Here is a 16,256-nt window from a genome sequence, read left to right on the forward strand (position 1 = left end):
TTAAGCAACCTTTTTCTTTAGAGAACAGGAAAGCAAGTTTCATCCTGGACCTACTGATTAATTACAAATTCTGAATTAAGTATAAACATATATTAAAGCTTCTAAATCAGGAGTGGGTGGATTCAAATTTTTTACCTTCCTGTTGTTATATGCCATCAAGTTAGATCCAACTCACAGCAACCCTTTGTACAACAGTGCAAAACACCACCTGATCCTGTACTCACAATTGCTGCTGTGTTTGAACCCATTGTTGCCACCACCGTGTCAATCCATCTCATTGAGGGTCTTCCTCTTTTTCACTGACCCTCTACTTTACCAAGCATGATGTCTTTCTGCAGGTACTAGGCCCTCCTGATAACATGTCCAAGGTACATGAGATGAAGTCTTGCTATCCTTGCTTCTAGGGAGCATTCTGGCTGTACTTTTTCCAAGAAAGATTTGTTTTTTCTTCTGGCAGTGCATGGTATATTCAATACTCTTCACCAACACCATAATTCAAAGGCATCAATTCTTTTTCAGTCTTCCTTATTCATTGTCCAGCTTTCACATGCATATAAAATAAAGTGAATGAAAATACCATAGCTTGGGTCAGGCACACCCTATTCCTCAAAGTGACATCTTTGCTTTTTAAAACCTTAAAGAGGTCTTTTGCACCGATTTGCCCAATGAAATGCATCTTTTGATTTCTTGACTGCTGCTTCCATGGGCATTGATTGTGCATCTAAGTAAAATGAAATTCTTGACAATTTCATATCTTCTCATTTTGTCATGATGTAGCTAATTGGTCCAGTTGTAAGGATTTTCATTTTATGTTGAGGTGTAATCCATATTGAAGGCTGTAATCTTTGATCTTCATCAATAAGTGCTTCTAGTCTTCCTTGCTTTCAGCAAGCAAGGTTGTGTCATATGTATATTGCAGGTTGTTAATGAGTCTTCCTCCAGTGCTGATGCCCTGTTCTTCTTCACACAGTCCAGCTTCTCAGATTATTAGCTCAGCGTATAGACTGAATAAGTATGGTGAAAGGATACAACCCTCACACACACCTTTCCTGATTTTAAACCACGCAGTATCCCCTCGTTCTATTCGAATGACTGCCTCTTGTATTATGTACAGGTTCTGCATGAGCACAATTAAGTGTTCTGAAATTCCCATCCTTTGCAATGTTATCCATAATTTGTTATGATCCACGCAGTCGAATGCCTTTGCATAGTCAATAAAACACAAATAAACATCCTTCTGGTATTCTCTGCTTTCAGTCAGGATCCATCTGACATCAGCAATGATATCCCTCATTCCACATCCTCTTCTGTATCTGGCTTAAATTTCTGGCAATTTCTTGTTGTACTGCTGCAACCACTTTCGAGTGGTCTTCAGCAGAATTTTGTTGCATATGATATTAATGATATAGTTTGATATTTTCCACATTCTGTTGGATCACCTTTCTTTGGAATGGGCACAAATATGGATCTCTTCCAGTCCTGGCCAGCCAACTGGAAGAGATCCATATTTGCGCCCATTCCAAATTTCTTGGCATAGACGAGTGAGTGCTTCCAGCATTGTACCCATTTGCTGAAACATCTTAATTGGTATTCTGTCAATTCCTAAAAAAAAAAAAAAAAACATATTCCTAGAGCCTTGTTTTTCACCAATGTCTTCAGGAAACTTGGACTTCTTCCTTCAATACCATCGGTTCTTGATCACATGCTATCTCCTGAAATGGTTGAACATGGACCAATTCTTTTTGGTATAGTGACTCCGTGTATTCCTTCCATCTTCTGATGCTTCCTGCGTCCTTCAATATTTGGTCCTTAGAACCCTTCAGTATTGCAACTCCAGGCTTGAATTTTCTCTTCAGTTCTTTCAGCTTGAGAAATACTGAGTGTGTTCTTGCCTTTTGCTATTCTAACTCCAGGTATTTGCACACGTCTTTATAATACTTTGTTTTTTTGAGCTACCCTTTGACATCTTCTGTTCAGCTCTTTTACTTCATTTCTCCCATTCGCTTTAGCTACTCTATGTTCAAGAGCAAGTTTCAGAGTCTCTTCTGACATCCATTTTGGTCTTTTCTTTCTTCCCTGTCTTTTTAATGACCTTTTGCTTTCTTCATGTACGATGCCCTTGATGCTATCCCACAACTCATCTGGTCTCCGGTCATTAGTGTTCAGTGTGTCAAAGCTGTTCTTGAGATGGTCTCTAAATTCAGGTGAGATATACTCAGAGTTGTACTTTTGCTCTCATGGACTTGTTTTCATTTTCTTCAGCTTCAACTTGAACTTGCATGTGAGCAATTGATGGTCTGTTCTGCAGTCAGCCCCTGGCCTTGTTCTGACTGATGATATTGAGTTTCTCCATTGTCTCTTTCCACAGATGTAGTTGATTTGATTCCTGTGTATTCCATCTGGTGAGGTCCATATGTTTAGTTGCTGTTTATGTTATTGAAAAAGGGTATTTGCAATGAAATAAGTCATTGGTCTTGCAAAATTCTATCATGTGATCTCCTTTCTCATTTCTATCACCAAGGCCATATTTTCCAACTACTGATCCTTCTTCTTTGTTTCCAACTTTCATATTCCTATCACCAGTAATTGTCAATGCATCTTGATTGCATGTTTGATCAATTTCAGACTGCAGGAATTGGCAAAAATCTTCAAATTCTTCATCTTTGGCATTAGCGTTTAGTGCATGTTAACTGGTATTCCTTGCAGGCATATGGATATTAACCTATCACTGACAAGGTTATACTTCAGGATACATCTTGAAATAGTCTTTTTGATGATGACACCATTCCCCTTCAATTTGTCATTTCTGGAATTTTTAAACCATATGATTGTCCAATTCAAAATAGCCAATACCAGTCCATTTCAGCTCACTAATGCCTAGGATATTGATCTTTATGCATTTCATTTTTTACAGCTTCCAATTTTCCTAGATTCATACTTTGTACATTCCATGTTCCAATTGTTTGTGGATGTTTGCAGCTGTTTCTTCTTATTTTGAGTTGCGCCACATCAGCAAATGAAGGTCCTGAAAGCTTTACTCCATATACATCATTAAGGTTGACTCTACTTTGAGGAGCCCTGGTGGCGCAGTGGTTAAGAACTTGGCTGCTAACCAAAAGGTTGGCAGTTGGAATCCACCACCTTGGCAACCCTATGGGGCAGTTCTACTCTGTCCTATAGGATCACTATTAGTTGGCATCAACTTGATGTCAAACGGTTTTTTTTCCTACTTTGAGGAGGCAGCTCTTCCCCAGTCATATTTTGAGTGCCTTCCAACCTGAGAGACTCATCTTCCAGTAGCATATCAGACAATGTTTCATTGCTATTCATCAAGTTTTCACTGGCCAATTTTTTAGAAGTAGATCTCCAGGTCCTTCTTCCTCTGTCTTAGTCTGGAGGTTCTGCTGAAACCTGTCCATAATGGGTGAACCTGCTGGTATTTGAAATACCAGTGGCATAGCTTCCAGCATCACAGCAACATACAAGCTACCAGAGTATGACAAACTGACAGACGAGTGGTGGAAATTATTTGCTAGTAAAAATAAATATTATAATTAGCTTATAATATTTATTTCACCAATATTTCAAAGTGCTGATTTGGACTGTGACCAGCTTATTCATAAAGGTTTAAAGGTGTAAGAATCCATAAATAATATCTCTTTCAATCATACCTAAAACAGCCTGGAAAATAGAGGGTATCTAATAAATACTTCTAAATAATTGTCTTTTTTTTTTTCAAAAGAAGAAACTGCCTAGTCTGAGTTAAATAGAAGTATTCTTAGTAAATTTTAAAAATGAATATATACAAGTCAGATGATTAGCACTAATATAACAGTATCTTTAAAAAATGAATTTACTATTTATTCTTCCATTCTGTGGACATTAGTCTTTAACATGATTTTTAATACAGAAAATACTAGAGAAAGACCTGATTTGGTGTTTATAATAACCACGTATGTGTTTCGTAGGCACACAAATACTAACCAGCCAAGCACTGCAGAATTACTTAATTCAAACCATTCTCAATATTGATCCATTTTTAAAGGTTCCGATGGAAATGCAAATATCTGAATTTTTTTTTACTTCAAATCAATATTAAAAAGCTTTCACATCATTTCCAAGATAGTCCATTACTCTACAACTTAAGGGACTTACTTAAAGTCTGGGTGATGACTAATATCAGTAATTAATCAATAAATATTTATTAAATATCAAAAGACATGGATACATTGAAATTTGGACTCTTTGTATCATTTAAAATAATCCACTGCAAAAATAAAATTGCCAAGTGACATGTATGATAATCTGGGGCAAATCTTTCACTATTGCCTTTTTTTTTCTTTCACTATCACCTTTTGAGATAAAGACTTTCATCTGCAATTACACCAGCAAAAATTACTGTTCTAGAGTGTTCTACCTTGTTCAGTGTACTTCTGACCTCAACGTAAGAGAACTACTCTACCTATGGGTATCACCAAAATGTTGCTCTTTGGGTGTGACCTTTCACAAATGGCCTTGTCCTTTCAATGGCATCTTGTTCATGTCTAGTCTATGCATATAGTTTTTTAATCCCTTAAATCTATACCCTTTTCCCTCATTGCAAAAGTAACTCAGAACACAGGAGTCTGGAGACTACTTCAAGATTTCCAAGGTTATGCTTTTAGAAGTTGCAACTTTTCTTTTTGATAACCATGATCTTGAAGTCATCAGCTCATCTGGAAAGTCTTGCTAGTTGTGGACAGTTATGTTTAATTTTCCACTAGAAACAGTTTCAGCCTTGGCTTTCAGACACTTTCATAATTTATTTCATGTAAGTGGCTGATGTTTTATGGGCTTTGGGTATGAGCTATTCTTTTCTAATAAGGCCAGAGACATAAACACAGTATGACTCATGGAAGTCACAACTGTCTCGGCTGCACCCGCTGCCACCAAAACACAGCAAAGAGGCTTGAGAAGACACCTTCCTTATGAAGACAACCAGGAAATGGGGCATCTGAGACAGGAAGACATTCCCAGGTTATAAGAAGAGCTATCTCATGCCACCGTGGTGCTTGCTGAAGATTTAGGCACATTGAAGTGACTGCTGTGGACTTTCTAAGCCACATCTGTTCTAACGGTGAGGAGGACCTGGGTGATCCTTGCATGGCGTACACTGAAGGATTGATTATTGTGGAGTGTCGTGAGCCCACAAAGGTCTTGCATGCAGTGTGATGGCTGGTTTACCTCTCTTCACAGCCTCATGGATGGGAGAAGCCAGGTGCGCCTCGAGCTGGGCCTTGGCTCCGAACTCCAGCAGCACGTTGACACACGCAGCTCTGCCGCTGCAGCAAGCATTGAAGAGGGGCGTGGCTCCATGGACTGTCACGCCATTGACCTAGTGATGGACAAGGAGAGACCTACAGAATTCGCTGTTTCTTTCTCCCCATCTCCAAGTGTGTACTCCTATATATCTCCCTGAAAAAGTCCCTGCATGGGTAAGGGAACTTCATGTCATTACAAGATTATGATTTTTAAGTACCTAAACCACTTGGCTAAAATAAAATGAGAAAAAAAAACACCTGCAAACATCCATTAATAATCATAATGTGGAATGTACAAAGTTGTCAAAAATGAAATGGAATGCCTGAAGATAGATATCCTAAGCATTAATGACCTGGAATGGACTGGTATTGGCCATTTTGAATTGGACAATCATATGGTTCTACTATGCTGGGAATGACAACTTATACAGGAATGGTGTTGGAGTCATCGTCAAAAAGAACATTTTAAGATCTATCTGGAAGTACAACGCTGTCAGTGGTATGATAATATTCATATGCCTACAAGGAACACCAGTTAACACGACTATTATTCAAATGTATGCACCAACCACTAATGTCAAAGTTGAAGAAATTGAAGATTTGTATCAACTTCTGTAGTCTGAAATTGATCAAACATGCAATCAAGATGTAGTGATAATTACTGGTGATTGCAATTCAAAAGCTGGAAACAAAGAAGGATCAGTAGTTGGGAAATATGGCCTTGGTGACAGAAACACCACCAGAGATTACAGTATAAAATTTTCCAAGACCAATGACTTATTCATTTGAAATGCCTTTTTTCAACAACATAAACAGTGACTATACACCAGACGGAATACACAGGAACCAAATCAATGACCCATGTGGAAAGAAACAATGGAGAAACTCAATATCATCAGTCAGCACAAGGCCAGGGGCCACCTGTGGAACAGACCATCAACTGCTCCTATGCAAGTTCAAGTTGAAGCTGAAGAAAATGAAAACAAGTCCACTAGAGCCAAAGTACAGCCTTGAGTATATCTCACCTGAACTTAAAGACCATCTCAAGAACAGATTTGACACATTGAACGCTAGTGACCAAAGGCCAGATGGGCTGTGGGATGACATCAAGGACATCATACATGAAGAAAGCAAAAGGTCACTAAAAAGACAGGAAAGAAAGAAAAGACCAAAATGAATGTCAGAAGAGACTCTGAAACTTGCTCTTGAACGTAGAGGAGCTGAAGTGAATGGAAGAAATGATGAAGTAAAAGAGCTCAACAGAAGATTTCAAAGGGTGGCTCAAGAAGACAAAGTAAAGTATTATGATGAAAAATATTATAGTGAAATTATAATTATGATAAAATGCAAAGACCTAGAGTTAGAAAACCAAAAGGGAAGAACATGCTCAGCATTTCTCAAGCTGAAAGAACTGAAGAAAAAAATCAAGCCTCGAGTTGCAATATTAAAGGATCCTATGGGCAAAATATTGAATGACTGAGGAAGCATCAGAAGAAGATGGAAGGAATACGCAGAGTCACTATACCAAAAAGAATTGGCCGATGTTCAACCATTTCAGGAGGTACCATATGATCAAGAACTGATGGTACTGAAGGAAGAAGTCCAGCTGCACTGAAGGTATTGGCAAAAAACAAGGCTTCAGGAATTGGCAGAATACCAATTGAGATGTTTCAACAAACGGATGCAACAGTGGAAACACTTACGCGTCTATGCTAAGAAATTTGGAAGACAGCTACCTGGCCAATTTACTGGAAGAGAAGCACATTTGTGCCCATTCCAAAGAAAGGTGATCCAACGGAATGCAGAAATTATTGAACAATATCATTAAGATCACACGAAAGTAAAATTTTGCTGAAAAGCATTCAAAAGCAGTTGCAGCAGTACATTGACAGGGAACTGCCAGAAATTCAAGCCAGATTCAGAAGAGGACATGGAACGAGGGATATCACTGCTGATGTCAGATGGATCTGGGCTGAAAGCAGAGAATACCAGAAAGATGTTTGCCTGTGTTTTATTGACTATGCAAAGGCATTCAACTGTGTGGTTCATAACAAATTATGGATAACATTACAAAGAATGGGAATTCCAAAACACTTGATTGTGCTCACGAGGAACCTGTACATAGACTAAGAGGCAATACTTTGAACAGAACAAGGGGATACTGTATGGTTTAAAACCAGAAAAGGTGTGTGGGCGGGTTGTATCATTGCAACCATACTTATTCAATCTGTATGCTGAGCAAATAATCCAAGAAACTGGATTTATATGAAGAAGAGCTCGGCATCAGTATTGGAGGAAGAAATGGATACATACACTGTGAACGGGGCATCAGATTGCAGGAAGACTCATTAACAACCTGCGTTATGCAGATGACGCAACCTTGCTTGCTGAAAGTGAAGAGGACTTGAAGCACTTACTAATGAAGATCAAAGACCACAGCCTTCAGTATGGATTACACCTCAACATAAAGAAAACAAAAATCCTCACAACTGGACCAATGACCAACATCATGATAAACAGAGAAAAGATTGAAGTTATCAAGGATTTCATTTTACTTGAATCCACAGTCAATGCCCATGGAACCATCAGTCAAGAAATCAAAGGATGCATTTCATTGGACAAATCTGGTGCAAAAGACCTCTTTAAAGTGTTAAAAAGCAAAGATGTCACTTTGAGGACTAAGGTGCGCCTGACCCAAATCATGGTATTTTCAATCATCTCATATGCGTGCAAAAGCTGGACAATGAATAGGGAGAACCAAAGAAGAACTGATGCCTTTGAATTACGGTGTTGGTGAAGAGTGTTGAACAAACCGTGGGCTGCAAGAAGAATGAACCGATCTTTCTTGGAAGAAGTACAGCCAGAATGCTCCTTGGAAGTAAGGCTATCGAGACTTCATTTCATGTACTTTGGACGTGTTATCAGGAGAGACCAGTTCCTGGAGGACATAATGCTTGGTACAGTAGAGGATCACCAAAAAAGAGAGAGCCCCTCAATGAGATGAACTGACAAGTGGCTGCAACAATGAGCTCAAACATAGCAGTGATTATGAGAACGGCGCAGGACGAGGCAGGGTTTGGTTCTGTTGTACTTCGGGTCGCTATAAGTCAGAACCGACTCCATGGCACGTAACAACAACGAACCAGTTGCTGCTGAGTGAGTTCTGACTCATAGTGCCCCATGTGTGTTAGAGTAGAACTGTGCTCCATCAGGTTTTTAAGGGCAGATTTTTTGGAAGTAGATTGCCAGGCCTTTCTTTGGACGCTTTTCTGGGTTGGTTTGAACTGCCAACCTTTGGGTTAGCAGCTAAGCATGTTAACTGTTTGTACTATTCAAGAACTCCTTTAGGCATCTAGTAATCTTTTAATGCTCGGTTATAAATAATATCACAATTGAGGCAAAAGGGACAAAAGCTTTTAAAATGTATTCATGGTTTTTCCAGCACTTCTTTAAAAACAAACAAACCAGTTGCCTTTGAGTGAATTCCATGTATGTCAGAGTAGACCTGTGATTCATAGGGTTCAATGGCTGATTTTTTGGAAGCAGATCGCCAGAGCTTTCTTCTGACGTGCCTCTGGGCGGGTTTGTACTGGCAACTTTTCAGTTGGTAGCCAAATGCTAAACTCTTTATGCCATCTTGGGACTCCCAGAGCTTCTTAGGAGCCTACTAATAATTGAGGAGCATTCTTGAATGTTGCTTAGGATCATGGCCTCTGGAATCATTAGCTTAGGTTCAAATTTCAGCTCTCTTGGTTGGGTTACTAATTTTCTGGAACTCAGTTTCCTTATCTGTAGAATGAAGATCGTTAAAGATTCTATCCCATCATGAGGTTATTGTGCAGAACAACTGAGCTACTGTATGTTAAACACTAAGAACATTGCCTGGCACCCAGCAAGGACTCAATTAACATTTACAACAACAATTACTTCCATTTTCCATTAATATGGAGCTGACTCCTTCCTCCTCCAATCATGAACAAACGTGACAGGAAGCAAAAGGACTGGAGAAACCAGGTCGCTTAAGGCTCCCAAATCTGTGCTTACAAAAATATCCTTGGCAATTCCCCACGGTGCTACTGTCTTTCTTGCAATCAGTCTCCTCTCTGGTCGACTATGATCCACACAAATTGCACATGCCTGTGGTGACTCCTAAAAAGTGGATGACTGAGCCAAAGGCATGCAGAGAATAAGCATCACCATGGTGTCTCCAGTCCTCATTGCTGCCTTCTAAGATTGTCGGAGGCACACAAGAACCAGCAGGGTGCAGGCAATACATGGGGAAGAATGGCCAGGGACCGAGGCATCTGATGGGGAGGCTCTGGAGAGGATTGAAAGGTAGGACAGTGAGGGTTTGATGTCAAATCATTTGGCCTCATTAATTAAAAATATGTTGTTGTTGTTAGTTACCATCAAGTTGGTCCACAGGGCTTTCATTGGCAGATTTTTGGAAATAGAATGCCAGGCCTTTCTTCCAAGTCCATCCTAGCCTAGAAGCTCCGCTGAAATCTGTTCAGCATCACTGTGACACTCAAGCCTCCACTGACAGATGGGTAGTGGATGTGCGCGAGGTGCATTCACTGGGAATCAAACCCAGGTCTCTTGCATGGTAGGTGAGAGTCCTACCACTGAACCACCACTGCCCCCATAACTAAGGACATACGCTGGTGATAATCAGGACTCTACATCTCCTTGCTTCAAAAACAAAAAACCTTGCCTCCAGGGTTCCAGGATAGCCCCCATTCCCGCACTCGAGGGATTTCTAGCCTCTAGATTTTCACTGAAGAATATTCGGTGGAACTGATTTAATTTGTTTTTACAAAATAGTATCCTCTTCCTTGGTCCAAGAAGTCTTTTTTTAACTTAATTTCTTATAAGTTTCTATCTCAATTCAGTTGAGGATCTACTAGGTGCCAAACAGAAGCAAAGATGAGTAGATAATTGCCTCTCCTTGAGTAGTCTGAATTCTACCAGGGAAGCAAAACACAAAAAGGGATCATTTTGATACAGCGATCAATGCTTTAGATCTTAACAGGGGCAGGACAAAGGAGAGCATAGAGTTGAGACACACCTAGGAAGAAAATTAGCAGGGTTTTGTGGTTAATTAGATGGGGAGAAGGAGGAAGTAGGATGACTCCCAGGTTTGGGGCTTGGAAGACCAAGAAGATATTTCATCCAGTCTGAGACCAGGAATCCAAGACAGGGAACAGGTCCTGGAGGGAAGAACATGGTAAGCATTGTTCTGAATGTACTACGTTTGAGTTATTCATGGTACAACCAATTCTTGGGAAATTTCTACTGATTTAACAACTTTCTCTTATTCCTTCTCTCATTTGATTTAGATGTTAAATAGTATAATATAGTATTTATCGCTCGTTCCCTTATAAGATTGCAAAAGACAAGGACCACATCTTATTCTTTTCTTTAAACCAAAAAACCAAGCCATTTGCCCTCAGATCGACCCCGACTCATGGTGACCCCATGTGTGCAAAGTAGAACTGCTCTACAGGGTTTTCAAGGCTGTGACCTTTCAGAAGTAGATTGCCAGACCTTTCTTATGGGGTGCCTCTGGGTGAGTTTGAACCACCAACGTTTCAGTTAGTAGTTGAACACGTAACCATTTGTGTCACCCAGGTTCTTTCCCCAGGAGTGTACCAGTATGTACTCCTCTATGACCCTTCCTCATTTAACTTTTCCTGCTGGCAGTCTGCCTGGGACTCCAGACATCCAGAGTTAAAGGAAACGGCCCTTGAACAACCTTGCCCTCATCATTACTCGGAGTGGAGAAGTGGTAACCTAGTGAAGCACTACCTCAAGGAAACGCACTATCATGACAGCATCTGGAAAATGTGTTTGCTCAAGGAAGACTTTTCTATTCCATTCTATGGGTAGAAACCCAACTTCTACATGAAATGAGAAGAAAGTCTTCATTAAATGCTTAACAATATTGCAGCTGAAACAAAGGATACATGGACTGAGTTAAACAATGAAATGAGCAACAAAACAACATGTGTCAATGAGATTTTCTGATTCTATACTTCTATCCTGTTAGCTGTATTGTAGATAGTCCCTCAGTCACTCTGAAAACAATTAGGGTATAATAAAAAATCAGGTAAAAAAAATTTTTTTAAATGTATCATTTATTAAAAACCAGCTCAGTTTGATAATTTAGTTTAATGAAAATGGTTGTTGGTTTAGGTTGTTGAATTAGGAGTGAGTCCTCCCCCCCCCTTTTGGTTGTTGTTATTTTAAGTTTGTTCTTTTTGATGTTTTATAGTCAATTTTCCAAGATTGGTTTTCAAATTACTTTAGTTCAAGCTGATATTTTTTAAAGTCAGTATCATTATTTTGAAAGGTTTCTGTAGTCTCATCTGAATATTCATACATGGGCATGTACAGCAGTATCTTTGCAACCTGTCCACACTCAAAATGGGTAAGTAATCTAGAAGGTACTGTCTCTTTAGATGCACCTTGGCAACAGACCTAAGTGGGCAGGGGCGGTACTCACGTGTGCGCCATTTTCCAATAAGGCTTTCGCACAGGCCATGTGACCTCCAAGGCACGCCTCATGGAGAGAAGAGACCCGGTTAATTGTCACAAGGTTCACATTGACACCCTACAATTTGAACAGAACCAGGTTAAATGCTACATTAGCGATAGCAACAAAAACAACGTTGTTCAGCTTGTTTCTGAAGTGCTCCAGGCCAGTGGGTATCATTAACACCACACAGAAAGGAGTAGAGACCATGACAAGGATGCAGAGTCCAAACAGGATGCGGGAGTCTGGAATTCATTCATTCAACAAATGCTTATTTTGTTGAATGACTGGGCACTGTGCTAGGAAGTGGGTCCGCAAAGCTTTGACACGGGTCTCTCTCCTCCAAGAGCTCAGTGGGGAGACAGACGTGAAAACACATAGCAAGAGCACTGCTATACTGGAAATGTGTTCGATTTTCAGTTGGGAAGGGCTTGGGGAGTAAGAAAAGGCTTTGCCAATAAGGTAGTATTTAGCTAAGGCTTGAAAGATAAAAAGTTTCAAGCAAGGTAGGCAAAGAAAGAGTACTTGCCTTTGGAGGACACAGAGTTTGCAAAGGCAGGAAGCAACCCAGAATGTGACCCAGCTGGAGCCCCGGTTGAGTGGTGGGATATTTCTGGAGCAGAAAGAGCCCACAGGTGATGGAGACAGGAGAAAGAAGGGGAAGTAGACGATAAGGGAGGACAAGTGAGCTGGAGCCAGATCATGGGAGAATTTCCGTCTTACGGAGAATGAGGCTCCTGTGAATTGTGTTAAGCTGGAGAGGGTCTGGTGTTTCGCACACACTGGTAGCAGCACGGAGAGCTGATTGGAAGTATAGGGATGTGAAACTGAAGCAGGGAGAGCCAGGAAGACAGGCTATGGGCCGGATCAGCAGTGGGTATGAGGAGGAGGCGATGGAGTCCAGAGAAGTTCAGGAGGTAGGTTTGGGTTTGGAACAGAGGGTGACTCCCAGGCTTAAGAAGAAAAGGTCAAGTAGATAGTGCTCCTTGGGTTCATATGCCTTGGTAGCAGCATCACTGCCTGGCCCAAAGCCACTGCATGGAGAAGTGTCTAAAATACCAGGGCCCGGGGCCACAGGATTCTGCTAACCCTCATCTCCTTATCCTGGCACCGGAGTCTCTGCCCAGTCCAAGTGTCTTCCAAGTCCCACTACTGCCATGCCCCACCCTCCCCATCCTGGAGTCCATGTGACACATGACAAGGTCAGGCTAGCTGCTAGTCAACCCTGACTTTACACCCTGATTTTAACACCTTGGCCCTTACCATCTCACCCAATGGTTACCACTTTACTCCTGCGAAAAGAATTGGGTCCCTGGCTTATCCTCTCGAGTTGAAACTTGCCTTTGATTCCCTGCCTGGTAATTGTCATTCCGAAAGCTTCCAGAAACTAGTACCATGACCCTGAACCCAGGTTCCCAACCTAAATACCCACCGTCTCCTGCCTGACCTCTTTGGTACCAGATTCACTCCTGCCGTGGGACTTCCCACAGCGGTCTTGTGGACATTGTGTCCCTTCATCAAAGGGCCTCTCTGTACTGCCTCAGTCCTGTCCACTTCCATGTCCTGGATGTGACACCATTACTCTAGGGCTGTGCTATGTATTTCAAACTAAGTACTTAATACCAGTTAGAAAAATATTTTTCTTTTATGATTTGAAGAAAAACAGAAAAAAAAATTAGGCTAGTCCACCAGGGGGCAGCAGTGTGCTAAAGGAAAAACTTTCAGAATCCCTGAATTGTAGAAATGGAATGCTGGCCAGGCCCGAAAGACCATCTAGAGGTGGATAACGTTAGTGGTGGGTGAGAAACTGGAGAAGCAGAAAGTTCTAATCATTATAAGACTTGTGGCTCCCAAGTTGCCAGTGAAAACCAGCGTGCTAACCAGGAGCTCCTGCTCCTTGGTTTAATGTTTTACTCACAGCACACCATGCTATCTAAATGGAAACAAAGAATCAAACAGAACAATCTATTTTTTACTTGCATAGAGGTAGAGACGTGGGAATGTAGCAAGAAGAAGTTGAACTTTTTTTTTACGAAGGATGTTCCTTACACATTTAATCGCGATGTAAAAACTAACATGCATATGGAGTATAAAAGTATAGTTAAAAATAAACAAGCCTTGAGATGTAATGAGGTAGCCTGGATTCAATCCCAGAACAGAAGAAGGACACTGGTGGAAAGCTGGTGAAATCCCAATAGTCGGTAGTTCAGTTAATAGTATTGGGCCAATGTTAATTTCTTACTTTTGCCTAATGTATCACAGCTATGTAAGATACTAACATCAGGGGAAGCTGGGTGAAGGGTATATGGGAACTCCCTGTAGTATCGTTGCAACGTTTCTTTAAGATTATTCCAAAATAAAAAGTTTATTTAAAAATATACTAATAAAAGTATTGAAGTGAAGGGGCCGAGAGGGAGGAGGTGGATGCGAGACGTTTCACTTGGGTACCTTTTTGTCTCATTTTGCATTTTTGAATGATGTGAATTACATGTCAAAATATGCTTTTTACATTTTTAAATATATATTTAAATAGATAAATTAAAACATTACATATTAACATTACATATTATTTTATATACAAAATTATATATTACATGTTAAAATAATCAAATCAAATCAAATGGAAGGTGCTTTAAAATAAATGAACAAGCGATAAAATCAAATCCAAAGACCATTTCATCATTGCTGGCAGTGCTGTTTGCCTTTTGCCTTCGTTTTCCTAAGTAACACAACTCAGAAAGGAGGAAGAAAACAAGGCACTGAAAGAGCAGTGTGCCCAGCTGTTTAAATTTGAAATGGTCAGGTAGCCAGGTTAGGTGGTAGCTAGGATGTGGAAAAAAGATATGCAGCGTCGCCTCCTGTGTACTCATGTAGGTCTAAAACAAACAGCAAATAGAGTATGTACACTTTCATTCATTTCACAACTATTTACTAGGTCTCTGTTCATTGTTCAAGGTGCTGGGGAAACAGTCGTGAACAAAAATACATAAAGCGGCCTTAATAACCAAGACCTTAATCTTCCCTGAGGAGTGAGGTTTACCCATATGTCAACCTATTTTAATGTTTGCTCTTAAAATAATATGTCATTGGCGTAGGCAGACGCTGGGAGGGCACCCAGTGGTCCCGGATTCCTGGCATTGGCTCACTTGTGGGATCCCCTCCCCTGGAGTGTAGGCTGGACTCATCGACTCACTTCTGACCAACAGAATATGGCAGAAGTGATGGGATTTTGCTTTGGAGATGAGGTTATAAAGACTGTGGCTTCCTTGTTAGGCACTCGATCACGCTCTCGCTGGGGGAGGCCAGCTGTCATCTCATGAGGCAGCTCTGTGGAGAAGCCTACGTGGCAAGGAATTGAGGCTTGCTGAAACCCTCGTGGCGTAGTGGTTAAGTGCTTTGGCTGCTAAGCAAAAGCTCAGCAGTTTGAATCCGCCAGGTGCTCCTTGGGAACTCTGTGCGGCAGTTCTAGTCTGTCCTATAGGGTCGCTATGAGTGGGAATTGACTAGAAGGCAATGGAGTGGGAACAACTCCATGAGTGAGCTTGCAAGCAGATCCTTCCCCAGTTGAACCACCAGGGGACTTCAGCCCTGTCAGACACTTTAACGGCAGCCTGAGAGAGACCCTGAACCACCTAGCTAAGCTGCTTCCTGACCCACATAAACTGTAAGATATTAAATGTTTGTTGTTTTCAGCCATTGTTTTGAGGTCATTGATACTCAGCAGTAGATGACTGATAGAATTTCAGAGCTGTTGTCATTAATGCACACTGGGCAAGTATAAGGTAAGTTAGGCGTAAGACAGATTTGAGGGCATCCCCATCATCCTTTGCAGGGAAAATTCCTAAGAGGAAGGCCCAGGAAGGGAGGGAGGGAACTGGGCAGAAACCAAGCCAGCTCCCCAGGAAGGGAGAGTCACGAGGAATAAATGGTGAGGGGCTAGAGGATGCGTACACCTAGGATGGCAGTGTTTTCACCCCCATGGGCAAGCAAGGCCTCTGCCACAGCCAAAGTTGCTACAGAATGGCGCTGGATTATAGCATAAGCATGAAGGGTCAAGTCTTCAGGTTACTTACTTGTGCAATTAGAGTTTTAAGGGTCAGTAAACGGCCCTGGGCCGCAGCTTCATGAAGTGGGGATCGGTCAGCCCAGCACCCTGAAACACAAAACTCAGAGTCAGCACCTGAAAACTCCTTCCTGCCCCTTGTCCACGCTGCCCAGCCATTGTGAGAGGGGGTTGGGGAGGGAGTGGAGGGGAGCATGTGCTATGCACTGGGGTCTCTCGACAGCTCCTCACAGGGTGACAAGCCACTGAGTGCATAGTTCATTCATTTGGAGGGGTGTGGGGAAAGGGCGCGCAGTCAAACTCTCTGGCTCTTCAGAGGCAGTTTTAAAAAGCAATAGATTTAGTTCAAATAAATGAT

At 41.2% G+C, this 16,256-nt stretch overlaps 1 protein-coding gene across 3 annotated transcripts in view; it reads right to left on the reverse strand.

Moving 5' to 3' along the window:
* ASB11 (ankyrin repeat and SOCS box containing 11) overlaps positions 1–16,256 on the reverse strand; it is a 34,448-nt gene that overhangs the window by 8,302 nt on the left and 9,890 nt on the right. For 2 of the 3 annotated variants that reach the window (XM_003415977.4, XM_003415978.2), the window contains exons 2-4: positions 15,909–15,988; positions 11,806–11,913; positions 5,224–5,374 (exon numbers count right to left, since the gene is read on the reverse strand). In XM_003415977.4, the coding sequence (XP_003416025.1) occupies positions 5,224–5,374; positions 11,806–11,913; positions 15,909–15,988 (339 nt within the window). The remainder of the gene's footprint in view (positions 1–5,223; positions 5,375–11,805; positions 11,914–15,908; positions 15,989–16,256) is intronic. The other variant, XM_003415979.4, reaches the window with a different exon arrangement.

This window comes from Loxodonta africana, chromosome X (assembly GCF_030014295.1).
Source record: "Loxodonta africana isolate mLoxAfr1 chromosome X, mLoxAfr1.hap2, whole genome shotgun sequence".
In the NCBI taxonomy this organism is placed as follows: Eukaryota; Metazoa; Chordata; class Mammalia; order Proboscidea; family Elephantidae; genus Loxodonta; species Loxodonta africana.